This window comes from Pecten maximus, chromosome 6 (genome assembly GCF_902652985.1).
Source record: "Pecten maximus chromosome 6, xPecMax1.1, whole genome shotgun sequence".
Taxonomy (NCBI): Eukaryota; Metazoa; Mollusca; class Bivalvia; order Pectinida; family Pectinidae; genus Pecten; species Pecten maximus.
Window position 1 is genome coordinate 28,532,915 of NC_047020.1, and position 25,518 is coordinate 28,558,432.

Genomic DNA, 25,518 nt, shown 5'->3' on the forward strand with positions numbered 1-25,518 from the left:
ACCACGAGAAAACTTCGAGTCATGTATAAACACTGGTTCTATTTCGACCTTGAATTGCAAATGGCTGTTGTGAATAATATCACACACATATGGCATATACATGTAAGGGGGTATTTTATACATCAGTAATGCTCTAATTAGGCACTATAAAAAAACTCTAGACATGGCAAGAAGACTGTTTAAGGGGAAAATGTTCAATCGCTGAGTTTGGGGTAAAAGAGGCATATTTTTGGAAAAAGTCCCAAACTAACCAGTTTCACAATTTGTCTTAGAAACGTACAAACGTCCTTCTTACTGTCATCAGATGTATTAAATCTATGATATATGAGATAATTTATTAATTGAAATGCTTCACTATATGCCATAGGTCAATACAAATTAAGTGGTTGTACGTAGAGCAAATCTAGTCAAACAAATGCTCCTATCTTGTGCTTTAGATACCTGTTAGCATAACAGCATGACTATTTTTCAGGTTTGATTATTTGTGGGTTTTTTTTCAATAATCACCAACAAAACAAACTTGAAAATCATACAACTGTGAGGGCCTATACCTGAACGTCAAACACCGTTACTTATGGTACATATCCGACCTCCAATTACTACTATAATTGCTATGATACTTTATAATAAGTGTCATGTCATATAAGTGGTATAATTCATTATATTTTTACCAGTGAAATATCGAAAATTATTCAGTCTATAAAAACTAGCGAAAAATATCAATTTTTATGTTTAACCAATCAAAACACTGCTTACAAACGAGAATGGGGAATATGAAAAGTTGACTCGGTAAATTTTGCTAAAAATGTAATAAACAACTTATCTAGCAGTCTCTTCAGTAACACCAAACATCTTACACTCGTGTGGCTAATATTTTGATATTTTTCACTCGTGCTATATATAGAGGATATCTAACAGTGTCTTCAGTAATACCAAATATATTTCACGAGTGTGGCTAATATTTTGATATTTTTCACTCGTGCTGCGCACTCGTGCTATATATAGAGGATATCTAACAGTGTCTTCAGTAATACCAAATATATTTCACGAGTGTGGCTAATATTTTGATATTTTTCACTCGTGCTATATATAGAGGATATCTAACAGTGTCTTCAGTAATACCAAATATATTTCACGAGTGTGGCTAATATTTTGATATTTTTCACTCGTGCTGCGCACTCGTGCTATATATAGAGGATATCTAACAGTGTCTTCAGTAATACCAAATATATTTCACGAGTGGGGCTAATATTTCGATATTTTTCACGAGTGCTGCGCACTCGTGAAAAATATCAAAATATTAGCCACACGAGTGAAATATATTTGGTATTACTGAAGACACTGTTAGATATTCTGTTTATTACATTTTTTATCAACGAAAAACCTACCCCGTATGCTAACTAGGCCTACAGCGAAAGTTTGCATACAAAAAAAAGTAGTTCCCCCTGTCCAGGTGCTGACATATATGTCGGGCTTTCTGATTGTTCAATTATTTTGGTATTTTCTAATCATTAATTTGATTGGTCAAATCAGCAAAAGTGATATTTTTCACTAGTGAAAAATATCACTTTTATCGAATGAATAATTTTTGATATTTCACTGGTAAAAATGTAATAAATACAATTAACTGGTGTGACGTGCATTGTTTAATATTGTTGTTATTTTAAAGCAACTTTGAAACAAATTACCGGTTTAAATTATGGTAGAGTGTCATAGTATTGGTCTTGGTGACATTTTCATCAATAAAAGACTTTTGGCTTTGAAGACATCTTCAGAAATAAAAAAAAAATAAAAATGAAGACTGTATTCACCTCCTCTGTGATACAAAGAAATTTGGCCTTGCTGACAGCTTTAAAAATAAACGATTTTAGCCTTTGACGTCTTCAGAAACAATGGATTTCGGCTTTGCTAACGTCTTCAGAAGCAAAGAATGTAAGCCTTGCTAACAGCTTCAAAGATAAAGGATTTTGGCCTTGGAGACATCTTCAGAAATAAACAAACTGAAGACTGTGCTCACCCCCTGTGTGATTGGTTGATACTTATGATATCTCCTTATAAAGAACAAATTGATAACGAGGCATCATAAAAGCGAGTTTTGAGAGACAAATGGAATATGTGATCGTTATATTGGTTAATAAAATATCATTTATATTTCTATGTTTCAGTTTTCATCTGCTGGAAATGATTTCACAACAGAAAGCTCTATTCTCTGGAAGGTGACGCTATTGAATATGTCTAGCCCAGATCTCAAAACCTTGTTTCATTATAACCATAACCGCCCTAAATCAACTCCCATAATTGTTAACACGACATCGGGCTTTCCTGACAAAAGTGGTGACCCTGTCATTAGCCAAAATCATGTGCCACAGAAGGACACCAGCTTCTCCACACATCAGCATTCGTTGGTGGACGTAGCCCGCACACCGTCCTCCGGATCGAGCTCCCACGAGAATGAGAACGAATCAACACCACTTCTTGGGAATAGGTAGGTTTGGCGGCCCATGTGATGGTAGGGGCTATTGTATTTCGTTATCAATGTCTTATGATACATGTATTATACACGATAAGCAAGTCTGACTGCATGGAAACTAATTAAAGCGAAATATGATTCACATGCATGAGACTTGCTTTTATAATTTAAACATCGCAACAAATGTCATCCACGTGTTGAGTATTTTTACATTTATCATTTCGATATTACACTCCATATATTTTACCCCGACAAGTATATGGTTTTTAATGCGATACTACTCTTAAATGTAAATATCACATTATGTAACTATCACATTAAAATGCCAATTAATCTGCTTTAGAGATTTAACGAACACTGAATGGGTTCCGGTTTACAATTTCGCTTCAAATTCCCGATGTTCTTTATAACCCGGTATTTTTTATACCCTCGCAACGAAGTTAGGGGGGTAAACTGGAATCAGGTTTTCTGCCCGTCCGTCCGTCCGTCTGTAGACGCATTTTGTCCGGACAACTCCTCCTAAACTGATGGGCCAATTCCGATGAAACTTCATACAAATATCATGTGTAGATGTGCATCCCATTTAATTTTTCTCAAAATTATGGTTGCTATGGCAACTGGTCACTATAAACAGGTTTTCCGATAAGAACCATAACTTTAAGTTTGTCCGGACAACTCCTTCTAAACTAAATGGCCAATTTCAATGAAACTTCACACAAATATAGAGGACCATGTGTAGATGTGCATGCCACTTTCTTTTTTTTTTCAAAATTATGGTTGCTATGGCAACTGGTCACTATAAACAGGTTTTCTGATAAGAACCATAACTTTAAGTGTGTCCGGACAACTCCTCCTAAACCGAAGGGCCGATTTCAATTAAACTTCACACAAATATATAGGACCATGTGTAGATGTTCATGCCACTTTTTTTTCTTCAAAATTATGGTTGCTATGGCAACTGGTCACTATTTTACTGGGTTATCTTAGTTAGCCTCTAATTAACAGTTCCAATTCACCATTGACTCGTGCAGATTGCGGGGGTATTAGTCAGCCATCCTGGCGACAGTTCTAGTTAGTTATGAAGCCATGCTTACAGTATATAAAAATTGCAACGAAATATATCTGTGATCACTCTCTCGTGTAATGTCTATGCATTTGTTGGGATAAATACAAATGTTATGAAATGCTTTATTGATGTTTGTATGTACAGATGGATATAGGTTCATATTGTGCAACTATTAACATATTTATGGATTTAAAAAAAAATATATCATTTTATTATTCAATCAAATTGACAAGTTTATTCTACTGCACTTTTGGCATATGTCTACCAATTCGACAGCTTGGTTGATTTGGCTGGTACAGCGAAAAATTCAATTTGTGTCAGAACAAACAATCTTTTCGGCTACTCATCAAGAAAATAACATAATAACAAATATTTTGTGTTGACGATTTCAATTGATTGACTTACATTTTATAATATCGGGGTGTATTTCATAATTATTTTTCATGGTTATTTTTGTAATCATATTTGGCAATGATACTTCATAAATAATTATATAATCATTTTTATAATCATTTTTCGGCATAGCCGTCTAATTTGGTTTTGGCCCCGGATATGACGCGACAGGTGGCGTTCTGGTCAAGATGAAGTATGTGATTGGTCAATGTAGCGGTCAATGCAAAATGATGAATATGCAAATGTTGTGACATATACGGAAACAAAAATGGCTTCCAATGTGAATCGACTGCGGTTGAAAACTATAACAGCTTCCGCAATGAAGAGAATAATAGGAAAATGGGTCAAACACAATCCTAGAATTAAACTTGGGAAGCAGCACAATAGATTGTAACAGTTCAAACATGAAAACAGCAGTAATACGGACGCCGCTCGTATTCTGCTTGATTGTTTGATAGTAGGTCATGATAATCTCGGTAATATTTACACAAATACAGTCTGTACCAGTACATCGCTACTGTCACTATACTATATGAACAGTGTTTACACTTATTTACACATAAATATGTGTGCCGTAATATTTACAGAACGTGTTATTTAACATTTAAACCACTGTGTATAATATCGTTATCCAACTAACCCAGATGGAATATAGATATCGCCTTGTAAACTATCGTGTGTTTGTGTTGCCACGATTTCAAAACAGTCACGTAATGATCTAAAAATAATTTCCGCGCTAAATTTAGAGGGGGATTCCCAACTAAATCGAGTGGTCAAGCTGGACATAGGGATTGACTGTGAACATTGGAACAGCACAGAAACATAACTGGAAAGGAACAAAACGCGTACATTCAGTGAAAATTGCAACGTTTTTACCGTGATGTCCCTTTTAAATTGAATGCAAGCTGAATAAGTGGATGCATCTATTCAAATGACACATTTGTAGTCTTATTATCACCAAAAATGATTCAAACTGATATAATTTTGTTATCCGTGCTGAAACTGCGCATTTATTAATTACATCGTAGTACGTTAATTTACTTCACCAGTAGTTTTACATTATAACCACCAGCATTAAAACTATGCCGTTGATCTTTTTTAAAGATATTTCTTGTTATGATTATATGTTTTCAAATTAATCTAGGCCCATTTTAACTTCTCTTCTGGATTACTGGCGAATGATGCAATCATGAATGTTCTTAATCAGGATTTAATCTAAATTCTTATGAATTTTCCCCTTATGTACGGAACTGTCCTCCACTAGTACCACCTTTGTATACAATCCTCCACTAGTACCCCCCTTTATCTACAATCCTCCACTAGTACCTCCCTTTATATACAATCCTCCACTAGTACCCCCCTTTATCTACAATCCTCCACTAGTACCCCCCTTTATATACAATCCTCCACTAGTACCTCCCTTTATATACAATCCTCCACTAGTACCCCCTTTATATACAATCCTCCACTAGTACCTCCCTTTATATACAATCCTCCACTAGTACCTCCCTTTATATACAATCCTCCACTAGTACCTCCCTTTATCTACAATCCTCCACTAGTACCCCCCTTTATATACAATCCTCCACTAGTACCCCCCTTTATATACAATCCTCCACTAGTACCCCCCTTTATATACAATCCTCCACTAGTACCCCCCTTTATATACAATCCTCCACTAGTACCCCCTTTATATACAATCCTCCACTAGTACCCCCTTTATATACAATCCTCCACTAGTACCTCCATTTATATACAATCCTCCACTAGTACCCCCTTTATATACAATCCTCCACTAGTACCTCCCTTTATATACAATCCTCCACTAGTACCTCCATTTATATACAATCCTCCACTAGTACCTCCCCTTTATATACAATCCTCCACTAGTACCCCCTTTTATATACAATCCTCCACTAGTACCCCCCTTTATATACAATCCACCACTAGTACCTCCCTTTATATACAATCCTCCACTAGTACCCCCCTTTATATACAATCCTCCACTAGTACCTCCCATTTATATACAATCCTCCACTAGTACCCCCTTTATATACAATCCTCCACTAGTACCTCCCTTTATATACAATCCTCCACTAGTACCTCCTTTATATACAATCCTCCACTAGTACCCCCCTTTATATACAATCCTCCACTAGTACCTCCCTTATATACAATCCTCCACTAGTACCTCCCTTTATATACAATCCTCCACTAGTACCTCCTTTATATACAATCCTCCACTAGTACCCCCCTTTATATACAATCCTCCACTAGTACCCCCCCTTTATATACAATCCTCCACTAGTACCCCCCTTTATATACAATCCTCCACTAGTACCCCCTTTATATACAATCCTCCACTAGTACCCCCCTTTATATACAATCCTCCACTAGTACCCCCCTTTATATACAATCCTCCACTAGTACCCCCTTTATATACAATCCTCCACTAGTACCCCCTTTATATACAATCCTCCACTAGTACCCCCTTTATATACAATCCTCCACTAGTACCTCCTTTATATACAATCCTCCACTAGTACCCCCCTTTATATACAATCCTCCACTAGTACTCCCCTTTATATACAATCCTCCACTAGTACCCCCTTTATATACAATCCTCACTAGTACCCCCTTTATATACAATCCTCCACTAGTACCCCCCTTTATATACAATCCTCCACTAGTACCCCCCTTTATATACAATCCTCCACTAGTACCTCCCCTTTATATACAATCCTCCACTAGTACCCCCCTTTATATACAATCCTCCACTAGTACCCCCCTTTATATACAATCCTCCACTAGTACCCCCCTTTATATACAATCCTCCACTAGTACCCCCCTTTATATACAATCCTCCACTAGTACCCCCTTTATATACAATCCTCCACTAGTACCCCCTTTATATACAATCCTCCACTAGTACCCCCTTTATATACAATCCTCCCACTAGTACCCCCCTTTATATACAATCCTCCACTAGTACCCCCCTTTATATACAATCCTCCACTAGTACCCCCCTTTATATACAATCCTCCACTAGTACCTCCCTTATATACAATCCTCCACTAGTACCCCCCTTTATATACAATCCTCCACTAGTACCTCCCTTTATATACAATCCTCCACTAGTACCTCCCTTTATATACAATCCTCCACTAGTACCCCCCCTTTATATACAATCCTCCACTAGTACCCTCCCTTTATATACAATCCTCCACTAGTACCCCCCCTTTATATACAATCCTCCACTAGTACCCCCCTTTATATACAATCCTCCACTAGTACCTCCCTTTATATACAATCCTCCACTACTACCTCCCTTTATATACAATCCTCCACTAGTACCCCCCTTTATATACAATCCACCACTAGTACCCCCTTTATATACAATCCTCCACTAGTACCCCCCTTTATATACAATCCTCCACTAGTACCTCCCTTTATATACAATCCTCCACTAGTACCTCCCTTTATATACAATCCACCACTAGTACCCCCTTTATATACAATCCTCCACTAGTACCTCCCTTTATATACAATCCTCCACTAGTACCCCCTTTATATACAATCCTCCACTAGTACCCCCCTTTATATACAAATCCTCCACTAGTACCCCCCTTTATATACAATCCTCCACTAGTACCCCCCCTTTATATACAAACCTCCACTAGTACCCCCTTTATATACAATCCTCCACTAGTACCCCCCTTTATATACAATCCACCCACTAGTACCCCCCCTTTATATACAATCCACCACTAGTACCCCCTTTATATACAAACCTCCACTAGTACCTCCCTTTATATACAATCCTCCACTACTACCTCCCTTTATATACAATCCTCCACTAGTACCCCCCCTTTATATACAATCCACCACTAGTACCTCCCTTTATATACAATCCTCCACTAGTACCCCCCCTTTATATACAATCCACCACTAGTACCCCCCCTTTATATACAATCCTCCACTAGTACCTCCTTTATATACAATCCTCCACTAATACCTCCCTTTATATACAATCCCTCCACTACTACCTCCCTTTATATACAATCCATCCAATTCAGTACCCCCCCGCCCCTTTATCTACATCCACCACTAGTACCCCCCCTTTCTTTATATACAACTCCTCCACCTAGTACCCCCCCTTTATATACAATCCTCCACTAGTACCCCCCCTTTATATACAATCCTACCACTAGGTACCTCCCTTTATATACAATCCTCCACTCGTACCTCCCTTTATATACAATCCTCCACTAGTACCTCCCTTTATATACAATCCTCCACTAGTACCTCCCTTTATATACAATCCTCCACTAGTACCCCCCCTTATATACAATCCTCCACTAGTACCCCCCTTTATATACAATCCTCCACTAGTACTCCCCTTTATATACAATCCTCCACTAGTACCCCCCTTTATATACAATCCTCCACTAGTACCTCCCTTTATATACAATCCACCACTAGTACCCCCCTTTATATACAATCCTCCACTAGTACCTCCCTTTATATACAATCCTCCACTAGTACCTCCCTTTTATACAATCCTCCACTAGTACCCCCCTTTATATACAATCCTCCACTAGTACCCCCCTTTATATACATCCTCCACTAGTACCCCCCTTTATATACAATCCTCCACTAGTACCCCCTTTATATACAATCCTCCACTAGTACCCCCCTTTATATACAATCCTCCACTAGTACCCCCCTTTATATACAATCCTCCACTAGTACCTCCCTTTATATACAATCCACCACTAGTACCTCCCTTTATATACAATCCTCCACTAGTACCCCCTTTATATACAATCCTCCACTAGTACCCCCCTTTATATACAATCCTCCACTAGTACCCCCCTTTATATACAATCCTCCACTAGTACCCCCCTTTATATACAATCCTCCACTAGTACCCCCCTTTATATACAATCCTCCACTAGTACCCCCTTTATATACAATCCTCCACTAGTACCCCCCTTTATATACAATCCTCCACTAGTACCCCCTTTATATACAATCCTCCACTAGTACCCCCCTTTATATACAATCCTCCACTAGTACCCCCCTTTATATACAATCCTCCACTAGTACCCCCCTTTATATACAATCCACCACTACTACCTCCCTTTATATACAATCCTCCACTACTACCTCCCTTTATATACAATCCACCACTACTACCTCCCTTTATATACAATCCACCACTACTACCTCCCTTTATATACAATCCACCACTACTACCTCCCTTTATATACAATCCTCCACTAGTACCCCCCTTTATATACAATCCACCACTACTACCTAGTATATACACAATCCCCATAGTACCTCCATTTATAACAATCCTCCACTTACCTCCTTTATATACAATCCTCATAGTACGCGCCCTTTATATACAATCCTCCACTAGTACCCCCTTAAGACATCACACCCCTTAGTACCCCCTTTATAAAATCCACCACTAACTACCTCCCTTTAATACAATCCACCACTACTACTCCCTTTATATACAATCCACACTACTACCTCCTTTATATACAATCTCCACTAGTACCCCCCTTTAATAAATCCTCCACTAGTACCCCCTTCATATACAATCCAACCACTACTACCTCCCTTTATATACAATCCTCCACTAGTACCTCCCTTTATATACAATCCTCCACTAGTACCCCCCCTTTATATACAATCCTCCACTAGTACCCCCCTTTATATACAATCCTCCACTAGTACCTCCCTTTATATACAATCCTCCACTAGTACCCCCTTTATATACAATCCTCCACTAGTACCCCCTTTATATACAATCCTCCACTAGTACCCCCTTTATATACAATCCTCCACTAGTACCTCCTTTATATACAATCCTCCACTAGTACCCCCTTTATATACAATCCTCCACTAGTACCCCCCTTTATATACAAACCTCCACTAGTACCCCCCTTTATATACAATCCTCCACTAGTACCTCCCTTTATATACAATCCTCCACTAGTACCCCCCTTTATATATAATCCTCCACTAGTACCCCCCTTATATACAATCCTCCACTAGTACCCCCCTTTATATACAATCCTCCACTAGTACCTCCTTTATATACAATCCTCCACTAGTACCTCCTTTATATACAATCCTCCACTAGTACCTCCCTTTATATACAATCCTCCACTAGTACCTCCCTTTATATACAATCCTCCACTAGTACCCCCCTTTATATACAATCCTCCACTAGTACCTCCCTTTATATACAATCCTCCACTAGTACCTCCCTTTATATACAATCCTCCACTAGTACCTCCCTTTATATACAATCCTCCACTAGTACCTCCATTTATATACAATCCTCCACTAGTACCCCCTTTATATACAATCCTCCACTAGTACCTCCCTTTATATACAATCCTCCACTAGTACCCCCTTCATATACAATCCTCCACTAGTACCTCCCTTTATATACAATCCTCCACTAGTACCCCCTTTATATACAATCCTCCACTAGTACCCCCCTTTATATACAATCCTCCACTAGTACCCCCCTTTATATACAATCCTCCACTAGTACCCCCCTTTATATACAATCCTCCACTAGTACCTCCATTTATATACAATCCTCCACTAGTACCCCCTTTATATACAATCCTCCACTAGTACCCCCTTTATATACAATCCTCCACTAGTACCCCCCCTTTATATACAATCCTCCACTAGTACCCCCCTTTATATACAATCCTCCACTAGTACCCCCATTGATATACAATCCTTCACTAGTACCCCCCTTTATATACAATCCTCCACTAGTACCCCCCCTTTATATACAATCCTCCACTAGTACCCCCCTTTATATACAATCCTCCACTAGTACCCCCTTTATATACAATCCTCCACTAGTACCCCCCTTTATATACAATCCTCCACTAGTACCCCCCTTTATATACAATCCTCCACTAGTACCCCCCCCCCCCCCTTTATATACAATCCTCCACTAGTACCTCCTTTAAATACAATCCTCCACTAGTACCCCCCCCCCCTTTATATACAATCCTCCACTAGTACCCCCTTTAAATACAATCCTCCACTAGTACCCCCCTTTATATACAATCCTCCACTAGTACCCTCCTTTGTATACAATCCTCCACTAGTACCTCCATTTATATACAGTCAAACCTGCTCTAACGACCCCCTGTATATAACGACTGCCTGTCTATAACGACCGGTTTTAAGATTCCCCGTGAGATTTTACTATATAACGACCCTCTGTATAGCGACTACCTGTCTAATGTGGCTAACGACCGGTGATTTCGGAACGGCGGTCGCTAATTTGTTTTCTATAGCGACCGATTTCTGTCAGCCATTTTCTGCTCTCGGCAGTCATCCCTCATAAAATCCCCGGAAAATTCAGACACATCGACCCTGGCTTGATTATACAAACAAAGGACCACCACAACCCTGGCCTGAGTATATAAACAAAAGACCCCTACCACCTAGTTAGCCTATAATTACTGTAGCTGCCCTGGCCTGGGGCTCGGTAAGAGAGGAGTCGGGTCACCATGCGTGTCGGTATTACATTACAACTGTGCACAGGTGGCTTCATTTGACACGGTCAGTTAATTTTGTGATTACAACTAGGATACATCACTTCAATAACAAACACTGGTCATATCTGTCAACAAGATTTACTCACATGAAAGCCAATAATGCCTTTCTTAATCGTAGCTGTCGGTACTAGCGTTTGTACTGCCGCCATCTTTAATTAGTCAATACTAATAAAAAGTCGTAAACTGACACAAATATCCGGATTTCAACTTGGGTCAGAAAAAAAACATTTTTGGTTTTAAGAAGTAAGACTATAACACAAAATAATTAGTAGTAACACAAATATAATTAATTGATTAATTATTGTGTATTCTTTTTCTTTATTTAAAGAAAGGGAGATAATTTGATAGATACATATAGCATTATTTCAGAACAAAATATTTTAAAAAAATCATCCATAAGATCATTTTGAGTTATATTTTGTGTTTGGGTCCACAAATCATTAAATATTAAACCCTTCAGATTTATAAAGTTTATGCATTTATTTAACTTCTGACTGGTCTTCTGAATGCCCTGTTCAATGACAATTTATTTATGGCAGGTTTAAGTAAATTGGTTGGTGCAATAATTTTGACCTGTCTATAAAGGCAACCTGTCTATAGTGACCGTTTTTCTGCCTCCCCTTGGGCGGTCGCTATAGACAGGTTTGACTGTACAATCCTCCACTAGTACCCTCCTTTATATACAATCCTCCACTAGTACCCCCCTTTATATACAATCCTCCACTAGTACCTCCTTTATATACAATCCTCCACTAGTACCCCCCTTTATATACAATCCTCCACTAGTACCCTCCTTTGTATACAATCCTCCACTAGTACCCCCCCCCCCCTTTATATACAATCCTCCACTAGTACCTCCTTTATATACAATCCTCCACTAGTACCCCCCTTTATATACAATCCTCCACTAGTACCCTCCTTTGTATACAATCCTCCACTAGTACCTCCATTTATATACAATCCTCCACTAGTACCCTCCTTTATATACAATCCTCCACTAGTACCCCCCTTTAAATACAATCCTCCACTAGTACCCCCCTTTATATACAATCCTCCACTAGTACCCTCCTTTGTATACAATCCTCCACTAGTACCTCCATTTATATACAATCCTCCACTAGTACCCCCCTTTATATACAATCCTCCACTAGTACCCCCCTTTATATACAATCCTCCACTAGTACCTCCATTTATATACAATCCTCCACTAGTACCCCCCTTTATATACAATCCTCCACTAGTACCCTCCTTTATATACAATCCTCCACTAGTACCCCCCCCCCCCCCCCCCCCCCTTTATATACAATCCTCCACTAGTACCCTCCTTTGTATACAATCCTCCACTAGTACCTCCATTTATATACAATCCTCCACTAGTACCCTCCTTTGTATACAATCCTCCACTAGTACCTCCCTTTATATACAATCCTCCACTCGTACCTCCCTTTATATACAATCCTCCACTAGTACCTCCCTTTATATACAATCCTCCACTAGTACCCCCCTTTATATACAATCCTCCACTAGTACCCCCCTTTATATACAATCCTCCACTAGTACCCTTTTTATATACAATCCTCCACTAGTACCTCCCTTTATATGGTAACGCATTAATTAAATTTCTGAATCTTTGACGTAAATATACATGTTCCTCGTAAGTAAATACGTCGCGGGTGTAAATAACTGTTGTTAAGATGATCTGGAGATAAATGTAGAAATCAGATCAATTAGGTTATGTGACGTGGATGGAAGAAAGTTCTCCTGTGATGAACTGGATAAAATACGACATGTCATCGATGATATCGGCATGTACTGGGTCACTTTTACAGTTCAGAAATAGTAATTGAAAAGTGTCTGTGAATTACGTTACCATATTAAATACATGTACATGAATATAGTATTCTTGTTAAATTGAATTTGTTATATATGACAAAAATTTATATGTATAATATCATTGTTGGTCACGCTATGCCCTCCGCTGTGTGTCTATCGTCAACCGTAGCAATAAATAGAAGCAAGTATGTACATATTATGTACATCTATATGGATATAACGAGGAAAGCTTAACAAAATTATTAAGAAAGTTTCCTTATCTAAGATTGTTTTCCTTAACACCAATACAGTTATCTGATTCTGAAATAAATGTTGTAGATACAGACGCCGTAATGGTCATTAGGAGATCATTTGAAAGTTTGAAAAACGGAATTTAACGAAATGATGGTTACATACAAAATGATGGTTACATACAAAATGAAAATGATACATACAAAATGATGGTTACATACAAAATGATGGTTACATACAAAATGATACATACAAAATGATGGTTGTTACATACAAGATGACTGTTACATACAAAATGATTGTTACATACAAAATGATTGTTGCATACAAAATGATTGTTACATACGAAATGATGGTTACATACGAAATGATGGTTACATACAAAATGATGGTTGTTACATACAAGATGACTGTTACATACAAAATGATTGTTACATACGAAATGATGGTTACATACGAAATGATGGTTACACACAAAATGATGGTTACACACGAAATGATGGTTGCATACAAAATAAAGAGGTGGAGCATGATCATCCACTTTAAATCTAAAAGATAAAATAAGCCCGAACGTTTGGAGGTTGGTGAGTCCGTAAATAATATACAGGTGGGCATGATCGATTGCTAACAAGGACAAGGTAATGTGACGAAAATGGTTCATTCTCATCAGACATCAGCTTGCTTCTATAATATATTCATTCAAGGCTTAGATGAAACTGATTCCTTTATTTCATCCAATAGGAAACACCGTGACAATCGACCAATCACATTAACATATCAATATAGAGGCTCTTAATGTACAACCGTCGACACATTTATGGGAAAAGTTTCATTTGTACTCCGTCATCCGATAAGTCACGTATATTCAGTAAAGTAGACGAGATGACATTCAAATCGTCAAGTTGAATCGGCAGCACTTTAAGTACATATACACTTAGGCAAGTGTACGCAATTTTATCAAATTGATAGGTTGATTCGTCTTTATAGAGCTGCGGTAGCATTCTAGACAAGTTTAAAAGATGATAATGCATTGAAATCCAGAAGGAAAGGAAAATGACAAAACAAAGACGAAAATAGACGTGAAATAACTCACAGAACACTCTGCTTATCAAATCATTAAAATGATATCTGCCGACCATGGTTGCTGATACAGGTCCTAAGGAATTGGTAGACAGTCCCGTCATTTTATAATGCTGGGAACTGTTATTAAAGAATCCTTGTGTAAACGTTTAAAGATTCTTAAAATATGTTGTTTTTTTTTATTTTTTTTTTTTATTAATATCTTTTTATTTAGGCAAAACATGTTAATATATTACAAATATGTCGCCTCACAGGAGGGCTTGCACACGTCATTCATATGTTTTTCACATTGATTCTACTTGCATATTATGTCTTTAAATATGATTTAAAAAATATGTTAACTTTTTCAGATAAGCATTATAACTCATCCTCCATTGTAAATGTACTTTATCTGTTAAATATTACTTGTAAGTCTTGGGTATGAATACACTTTTGTAGCACGGAGTGTAAAAAGCTCTCGTGTCTCCAGGTACCTGGTGTATTTCCTTTCCTTCTTTACTGTAGAAGTCAACAATGAAATATTACAAACACATTACTTATTGATAGATCATGAGAGTAAAACAATATATATTGATAGATCATGAGAGTAAAACAATATATATTGATAGATCATGAGAGTAAAACAATATATATTGATAGATCATGAGAGTAAAACAATATATATATATATATTCATTGTTTCAGTGATTCCGGAAACAGTGGTATTTTCATGCAGGAGCTGAAGGGGGATTTCAAAGAGAATATCGGCAGCTACTTGCGGTTAAGCAACTACAAACAAATATTACATCATGTCAAGATCGCGATACTACTTGTACTTACCGTCGTTTTCTGTGTGAGTTAGGCCTTTTCTTCACCCTGATTTTACTATATGTTTGAGAATCTACATATGGGGAGCAACTTTATCAAATTGTATGGTCATTGTCCAGTTGTGGTCTAGTCAAACAATAGATAAGGTGGTATGTGCATGAAAAAAATCAAGCATTTTGATGATTTTTTTTTTTTTTTTTTGTGATGAGTTAGTGCCAATCACTTCATCGGAAGCGTCATGGTTTACTCACAGTAGATTATATGTACAAAAGAGTTCTTCAGAGATGAAACAACATGAAACCATTAAAATATAGAATTGACAGGCTATATCTTATAGTTGTTATATAAGATCAATACTACAATATTCTATTTTCATACAATATTTCATAGCTGTTATATAAGATGTTGATCACGTGTAAACTGCTGAATGATCAAATATTTATATAATATTATTTATATATAGATATCAACTCATAAATAACAAAATGTTTAATCAACCTTTCTGTAGAAACTCAGTAAGATTTGTCCCGGACATGCTGTCTGAATTATATGCTCTCCGAATCATATGCTCTCCGAATAGTGTAGTTTTCAAAAAAAAATCAAGGCGGACTTTTCAAATTTCATAATCCCTCAGAAAGTAAGTTAGTTTTGCAGTTTCTCTAAACTCTAACCTCCATAAATAACTTGATCATCTAGGTGGTGCATCAGGAGAAACATTTGCACAAACTTGCATGTTTGTCTCAACAAAACAACAGACACCGACAAAACGGTAACTCAATAGTATTAGGACCAAAAACCGAAATAAAAATACAGATTTGCATATAGATACCTTTAGGAAAATAGAAGGGAAATTATACCAGATGTTCTGGAGGATTAGCGTCTCCGGCTCTCAATATCCATCAGGAAATAAGAATATTGCCTCCATGTATTCACAGGCTATTATTACTGCTCATGACGAGACGGGCGAGAAGTTTTGGATAACATCCGTTGACAGCACCAAACCTACAGGCAAGTTTTGAGTTCTGTGATACTGTATACAAACAGTAACAGTAGTGGTATAGTATTATCAAACATATATGATATATAAAGCTATAAACTTAACTGTATTTCTATACGGAATACAGCTAACACAAATTATCTGACACTATACGCTTCTATAATGGTTCACAATAGTGTCTTTTATTTAAGCAAATTATATAAGATATCTTACTATTTAATCACACATCTTGAATCCTTTATATCGCTTTTAATCAACTTTGGAGAAAAAAACACCTAAGAGCACATGCTATATATGTAATTTGACTATATTTTGGATGGACATTGCCATAAATGGCTACTTGGTTTGTAATTGGAGCTGTAGATACCATTATATGTGTCGAATGAAGGCATCAAGATTATTTATAATAGCGCTCGATTTCAGATTTACTTTCCCCGTAATTTCAATAGACACATATGTTAACTCTGAGATGTGACTTATAGTATCAACATCCCATCAAGCTGACGGAGTCATGAAGCTGACATTAGACGGTCCTATAAATGCGAAAGAGGAAAGGGATCCGAACAAGACGTATTCCTTTATCACTGTAGATATCCTCAGTAATAAGAGTGTAAGTGGATATCGTATATCAAACAATAAATAGAGTTATCTCCCTGCCCCATTCATCATTGTAGATATGTTCATGGAAAACGGTTGAGTGGATATGGTATATCAAACAATGAATAGAGTTATCTCCCTGCCCCATTCCCTTCGTCATAGTAGATATCCCCAGGGAAAATAGTTTAAGGGGGTATCGTAAATAAACAATGGATAGGGTTATCTCCCCGCCCCCGTAATCATTGTAGATATCATCAGGGATTGCAGTGTAAGTGGATATCGTATACTAGTATCCCTCTCATCGTTCCAATCCAATTGCAATATTAAAATTACTCCCAGATTGAAGTCATTGCGCAAATTGATAGAAGATTTTAATACACTATCAAAAAACGCGAAGAAGACGATATTGAAATTGTGTCAGATCTTGGTTTTGGTCATAAAGCTTTTGTTCGTGTTTTAAGGAATAAAGAAAAAAAACTCCCAGCTGGCGCCATAGGTACGAAATGCTTATATCCAAACTATGTGTGGGCGGGGTGATACGGCAAACTTGTATCAGACAGATTTATTTTATTATTCATTTTATTCATCGTACTTCTTTTGTATGAGATTTTGCAGACAGTTTCTATATCTACAACACATGACTGTTTCTATGTCAACATCATGTGACTCATTCTTCGTCTACGTCACGTGAATGTTTCGATGTCTACTCCCTATAAATCGACATTTTTCTCCCTCTCTAATTAACATTCCTTTAGGACATGTTCTATTTTCTTCCCTTCCCTTCTGGATTTAATTTCCTTAATTTGTCCCCTGGAACACAGACAGATTAAACAACTGCATAATATTCTAGGTTTCTGTACAATTAATTAAAGAATTAAAACATTAATCAATTAAATGAATTCATATTCTCTTTACTATGTCTTTAATACAATTGACAATGTCATGTTGTGTATCCGTCAGTCTGTAGTACTAGACACCAAGAGATGGGAGATCAATAATGCTATGCTACTACAGGAAGAGACCGAGGAGGTGGAACACAAATTCTCTAACGTCAGTGAAACGTACGTATTCCACGCCGATCACGTGATTTTATGTTTATGTCACGTGACTGTTGTGTTACTTTCAACCCTGTTTATGTAGAAAAAAAATACCCTAGTTAGCTCCTTTCATGTTCAACACACGCTGAGTCCTGTTTGAAGTGAAAACATACCAAGTTTATTACTGTAAATCGCATCGTATTGGTCAAAGAAACGTAACTCGTATGAGGACACCCGCTGGAAACATTACAGGAAAACTTGTCTAAATTAGAATTATCTGTTACATTCACAAAATGTAATTTTAAGGTTAAAAGTGTTTTTGTTTTGTTTTTTTGTTTTGTTGTTTTTTGTTTTGTTTTTTGTTTTGTTTTTGTTTTACTTAATATGAGTCTAGAATGGAGTCCATAAATATTAAACGATCTGCACAGCTAAATTCTAAAATTAACTTACTCCCCCTAATTTTAAAAAACTAGTCGTATTAAAAAGTCTCAATTTTATTTATAATCTAAGTATTCTAGAGACAAAAATAACCACATATTTTTTTCCCGCACCTGCATATATTTTCTATATTGATGATAATTGAAATATTACAGGGAAACTGTCAGTCTACGATTTACTACCAACTCCTCTGAGAGTTTTGCCGTCAGATGGAAACTGCACGTGACACGTAACGAGGAAATTATTGTCGCAGCAATCATTCTGGCTTTCGTCTACGTTCTTATCATATTTGAGGTTTGTGCTTTCTACATGATTCTAAAAGTACCGAAAGAATAAATCATAATCAAGGTAACAAAATGACGGACGCCAATCGTTGTTTTCGAATTACATCCAAAGAAATCTGAAGGAAGTAAAAACATAGCTTACCTTTGTTTTACAGCTTGTCCACAGGACCATTGCAGCTATCATCGGTTCTTTGGCGGCTGTTGCTGCCCTGTCATATTTTGAAAAGGTACGTAAACTACGTTACGTGTCCACCAAAAGTTCTGGACCAGACGAAATCTACCACTTCTTCAGAAAAGCAATTAGCTGCCCTAGCTCCTATACTCGCTGAAAATCACCGATACAAGTCACTCATCACATTCAATGTTCCACTTGCTGACAATGACTGTATATAAACTGGATCTACACCAAAGTCATAAGAACTTTTTAATATTTTTGTTTGGTTTCCACAGCGTCCATCCTTGGAAGTGATCATATCCTGGATAGATATGGAGACACTCATGCTGCTCTTTGGAATGATGATACTTGTAGCCATATTTTCCGAAACAGGATTCTTTAATTTCTTTGCCCTGAAGGTAGGGTATGTTTGAATCATGTCCTAATACATTGATATGAAAATCAATAGATTATCGCTTCATGATTATTTGCTTACTTGGTTTTAAATAAATGTTTATTTTTATTTCAAAACTTTGTCATTTGCGCAGAAATGTAAAGCCGCACTTCTCAAATGTGATGACATTGATGAAAAATGTTTATTTCTGATGATGAGTTATGATATCAATTAAAGAGAACAATTATCACCAACTTAATGCGCTTTAGAGCCTCATATATTCTACGACGATGACTTTACAATATATATTTTTATACACTAATGACCTATCTAAATACATAATACTGTTACTCACCTAGTGTCTTGGTAAATGAAGGGTTCAGATTGATATAATAGCATCCCTTCACTTGTACTCGTCAGCTACAAACTAGCGTCTTCCTGAAAATATTTTAACAAGTAGAGTGATAAAAATGTTGCTTCTAATTATAATAATTTCTGACAGGCAGAGGATTGAGCGACGTCCTAATTTGTGGATGTATGATTTGTGTTGTAGGCGTATAAGATAGCGAAGGGCCAGGTCTGGAGCCTCGTTACATTGCTGTGTATATTCAGTGCCGTGGTGTCTGCATTTCTTGACAATGTTACAACAATCCTTCTTCTTACGCCAGTAACCATCAGGTATTATACGATCTAAAAGATGTCACCATTATTTCAAACTGAAGGAACTTTTTTTCTCTTCTTGTAAGAACTTTGCTTTGCAGAGAAGGTGATCAGCAACACAAGTGTTAATAGGAAGCAATTTTATGGGTGATACAAGTAGTACTGGAAACGCTTGTAGCTGTGAATAGTTTCTCTTTGGTTTATTTTGTATGTACTGGATGTTATATGTCTTCTATATATATTTCCTGTATGGCCGTTACATTAGAGCTCCTCGATTTGTCTTGATTGTCAAAAGTTGCAATTCCTGTCTTGTAGCATTAAATTATCTGACATAACAAACAATTGATAATGTTTATAAATTTTGTTTCAGGCTTTGTGAGGTGCTGAACCTCGACCCTAAAAACATACTGATAGCCGAGGTTTTGTTCTCCAACATTGGGGGGACAGCTACTGCTGTGGGTGACCCACCTAACGTCATCATTGTTTCCAACAAGGAAATGTCCGCTAAGGTAATGGATCATTTGACAAGACAATGTATCCCGAACCCTTCATTCTAAGATAACATGTCCCGGAACCTTTCTCAAAGATAACGTAACACAGAACAGTCTGCTAAGTATCGAAAAATGGAATATGTTTAGGACAACATGGCCGCAGACTTTTCTTTAAGATAATGTACTCCTGGAACAGCTTTATAAATGATGTACCAACTTCATAACTTAATTATATTATAACGTTCCGTGGTACCTCTTTCTACGAAAAGTTGGACCTCAAAATAAACGTGTTTTTTTCTTATGTAACTTACGCTTGGACCTCTCCTTAATGTTAGTTTATTTATTATGCCAAAAGAAATCTCATTAAGGTAAAGGAACTATCTCTATGTCATCATTCCTAAAGCCAAAATAGCACCAACCTATGACCGTTCATAATGTCGTGAATGACATTATGTGTCCTAGGTCATGGCGTTCTGCATGGATACCGTGATGATTTTTCAGTGTGAAATTCTCGTTTCAGGGTATCGACTTCGCTGAATTCACACTTCACATGACAGTAGGCATAGTCTTTGTAGCGATCGCGGGGTACGCGGCACTACGTTTTTATTACCGAAATATGGACTCTCTACAAAATAAGGACCCTCCCGAAATAGCAGGTAAATATTTAGTATGTGTGCAGTTATGCATATCAATGCTTACATATGAAGGATATGCCATAAGTGTTCATGTAATATTCAATTCATTGAACGAATCAAATAAATTCAATAAATACTACTTTATCACGGATTTTATTTATTATATACACGATTGATAAAACACATTTTCACAGCTGAAATATAGCATGACGCCATATATTTTTTGTTTACTATTAAAGCTTAAAATGGCAATTTGGGGACTGAAAATATCTTTTTTTTCTGTACTTACAGGCTAAAAGGATGTTTTAAACCTTTTAATATAATCTACTCTACACAATATCTGTGAAAAATATTGACGGACTCTTTTCTCATAGAAATTAGTGCACCGCTGTATCAGCCAATCAAAAGCGATGTTACAAACAACGACGTCATATATGTACGTTATGCTTACACATTTTCAAGCCTATGAAAATTCCTGTTACAAGAAAGATTGGATTATTTAAGGACCATCACAGTCATAGCTGCTGTGAAGAGTTAACCATTACCCACAGAGTATCATGATAGACCACAACCTTTTCGTATTCTGTCACTATCTTCAACTTGCTGTAAAGTTCGTCTGGTATCTCTTTCTAAACTTTCTCACTTTATATGATGGCATTACTTCCGGTTCTAGTAGTTTGTTTCATAACTTTACAGAGCTGAAACACGAGATTGATCTGTGGAAGAAGGCCGCCGCCAGAGTGTCGGTTGCGACCAGAGAAGAGAGTATCATGAAGGCACTATTCATGCAGAAGTCAGCCCAACGAGAAAACAGCCTTGTACGGCGACTCTATAGAATAAAGTAGGTGTCATAAACGGTTAGCCAGGGAGGGGAATTTAGTATGTAGATATGATTTCATAGATGTATCATTCAAGTTAACGCGACTGTCTCTAACAGCATATGTCAAATATAAAGTACATTTTTATGTGAAAAGATGACAATGAATAAACAAAGAACATTTCAGAGGTTTTTTTCGTGATCTATTGTTCGCTCCCTAATAGAAATTTTTTTTTTTTCAAAACCACCTCGAAAAGTAAATCTGATCGAAGCCTGAAATTAGATTAATTCGTTTTGTACTAGAAAAACGCACTTTTTAGATACAATATGATTTTTTATTTAAAAGTAAGAAAAGATAAAATAATAATAATGTTATGTATGGAACCAACGAAGATAAATAAAAGGACACTAAATATGAAAAAAAAATGTTTTGTTGAATAAAAATAATCATCAGATCTTATAAGTTTGGTGTGGGAGCTTACTGACATTTTATAGCGAAAAAACGACCAGGACAGACTACTGTATAATAATGGACTCAGGCCCCAGTGTCGTCTATGTCCATTCATCTAAGGACATTTTTGTCCATTGGAAAGCATTTCTAGTGTTCAGGTCATATATGTAATATATGTATATCAATAAAATATATAACAATAAATTAATCTCTACAAGACCACCCATTTAAAGTAATCATTTATATAGTTGATGAATCTTCCGTGGCTTGAATATTAACGGGTAAACTTACATCGAGCGTGTTTCTAACTTACAGGCGTTCGGAGATTAAAGACTTCCAGCAAAATGTCCAGGATCTGGAAAGAAAGGTAAAAACTCATTAATAATGAACAGTTAGGTAATCATCACAGCATTCTCAGTGTATAACGGTATCTAGGTAATCATCACAGATTCTCAGTGTATAACGGTATCTAGGTAATCATCACAGCATTCTCAGTGTATAACGATATCTAGGTAATCATCACAGCATTCTCAGTGTATAACGATATCTAGGTAATCATCACAGCATTCTCAGTGTATAACGATATTTAGGTAATCATCACAGCATTCTCAGTGTATAACGATATCTAGGTATCATCACAGCATTCTCAGTGTATAACGGTATCTAGGTAATCATCACAGCATTCTCAGTGTATAACGATATCTAGGTAATCATCACAGCATTCTCAGTGTATAACGATATCTAGGTATCATCACAGCATTCTCAGTGTATAACGATATCTAGGTAATCATCACAGCAGTCTCAGTGTATAACGATATCTAGGTAATCATCACAGCATTCTCGGTGTATAACGGTATCTAGGTAATCATCACAGCATTCTCAGTGTATAACGATATCTAGGTAATCATCACAGCATTCTCAGTGTATAACGGTATCTAGGTAATCATCACAGCATTCTCAGTGTATAACGATATCTAGAAAGCCGTGGCAGCATTCCCTTTGTATAACGATATCTAGGTAACCATAACAGTATGTTATATGTATGAGGTATCTAGGTAACCATAACAGTATGTTATATGTGTGACGGTATCTAGGTAACCATAACAGTATGTTATATGTGTGACGGTATCTAGGTAACCATAACAGTATGTCATATGTGTGACGGTATCTAGGTAACCATAACAGTCTGTTTTATGTGTGACGGTATCTAGGTAACCATAACAGTATGTTATATGTATGAGGTATCTAGGTAAACATAACAGTATGTTATATGTATGACGGTATCTAGGTAACCATAACAGTTTGTTATATGTATGAGGTATCTAGGTAACCATAACAGTATGTTATATGTATGACGGTATCTAGGTAACCATAACAGTATGTTATATGTATGAGGTATCTAGGTAACCATAACAGTATGTTATATGTGTGACGGTATCTAGGTAACCATAACAGTATGTTATATGTATGAGGTATCTAGGTAACCATAACAGTATGTTATATGTATGACGGTATCTAGGTAACCATAACAGTATGTTATATGTATGAGGTATCTAGGTAACCATAACAGTATGTTATATGTGTGACGGTATCTAGGTAACCATAACAGTATGTTATATGTATGAGGTATCTAGGTAACCATAACAGTATGTTATATGTATAACGGTATCTAGGTGACCATAACAGTATGTTATTTGTATGAGGTATCTAGGTAAACATAACAGTAGGTTATATGTATGAGGTATCTAGGTAACCATAACAGTATGTTATATGTGTGACGGTATCTAGGTAACCATAACAGTAGGTTATATGTATGACGGTATCTAGGTAACCATAACAGTATGTTATATGTATGAGGTATCTAGGTAACCATAACAGTATGTTATATGTATGAGGTATCTAGGTAACCATAACAGTATGTTATATGTGTGACGGTATCTAGGTAACCATAACAGTTTGTTATATGTATGATGGTATCTAGGTAACCATAACAGTATGTTATATGTATAACGGTATCTAGGTGACCATAACAGTATGTTATTTGTATGACGGTATCTACGTAATCATTACATTTTCTATACATGTCGGTATCAGGGTAATCATAAGTCTGCTATATTTATACTAGTATCTAAGTAACCCTAGCAACCTTTACTACACATTTACAGTATTTCATCACGGATCAATGGCTGCTGGTGAAGAGTAGTTTTATCCTCGCTGTGGCCATCCTCTTTTTCTTCTTGCAGTCTTTTGTGGGCGGGATACATCTCAATATAGGTGAGAATTCTCCAACTACCTGGCGAGCTTTTTGTTTGGTAGTGTTTTAATGGTCTATCAATTAAATAAGATTACATTTTTCTTTGTACATACTAATTTGTACACTGACGAGAAACCCATGTGAGAAACATACAGATTGTGTAAAGTAAATAGCAGAAGCATTCAGGTTCATCAAATGTCTTGATTTATGCGAAGCTGAGAATCATATAAGAGGTGGTCGTCTTAAAATCAAGCCATCTCATTGTCCTAAAAAAATGCATAATAAAAAAATCATTGCTGAACTTTCTTGTGTAGTAACTGATACGGTGACAGCACGTTTCTATACTTTGATAATCATATTATATCATTATTCTATATATAGGATGGGTAGCCGTGATGGGAGCTATTTTGTTGATTGTACTTGCTGACATCGAAGATATGGAAAATACATTACATAAAGTGGAATGGGCGACTCTCATATTCTTTGCGGCACTCTTCGTTTTGATGGAAGTAAGTCCCACCACATTTAATATAATTACAAAGCACGCACGTGCGCTCGTGTTACAAGTATCCCGTAATGTGTTCCATAAATACCTTCATAATTGAGAACGTCAATATACTTTCATTAGGGCTGTCGACATTTTGTTCGTGTCCGAATAATTTTGACATTTTGCAAACGCTTGATTATTGAGAAAACAAATGTTGTCCGCAAAGCAAAATGCAACAACCGGAACAGCAGCTATAGTGTTCCCTGGGGGTTAATTCTATCGAAACCCGAAGGGACAAAATATCCCCCAACCCCTATCCATGTATCAAT

General features: G+C 36.7%; 1 protein-coding gene across 1 annotated transcript in view; it reads left to right on the forward strand.

Moving 5' to 3' along the window:
• Window positions 1-25,518, forward strand: part of LOC117329454 (P protein-like) — a 37,122-nt gene that overhangs the window by 6,523 nt on the left and 5,081 nt on the right. Inside the window, exons 2-16 of the mRNA XM_033887404.1 lie at window positions 2,166-2,485; window positions 15,371-15,518; window positions 16,429-16,501; window positions 16,973-17,100; window positions 18,048-18,148; window positions 18,718-18,856; window positions 19,002-19,073; window positions 19,297-19,419; window positions 19,948-20,072; window positions 20,425-20,563; window positions 21,066-21,201; window positions 21,877-22,021; window positions 22,764-22,815; window positions 24,614-24,722; window positions 25,084-25,211. Of these exons, the coding sequence (XP_033743295.1) occupies window positions 2,232-2,485; window positions 15,371-15,518; window positions 16,429-16,501; window positions 16,973-17,100; window positions 18,048-18,148; window positions 18,718-18,856; window positions 19,002-19,073; window positions 19,297-19,419; window positions 19,948-20,072; window positions 20,425-20,563; window positions 21,066-21,201; window positions 21,877-22,021; window positions 22,764-22,815; window positions 24,614-24,722; window positions 25,084-25,211 (1,872 nt within the window). The 5' untranslated portion in view covers window positions 2,166-2,231. The remainder of the gene's footprint in view (window positions 1-2,165; window positions 2,486-15,370; window positions 15,519-16,428; window positions 16,502-16,972; window positions 17,101-18,047; window positions 18,149-18,717; window positions 18,857-19,001; window positions 19,074-19,296; window positions 19,420-19,947; window positions 20,073-20,424; window positions 20,564-21,065; window positions 21,202-21,876; window positions 22,022-22,763; window positions 22,816-24,613; window positions 24,723-25,083; window positions 25,212-25,518) is intronic.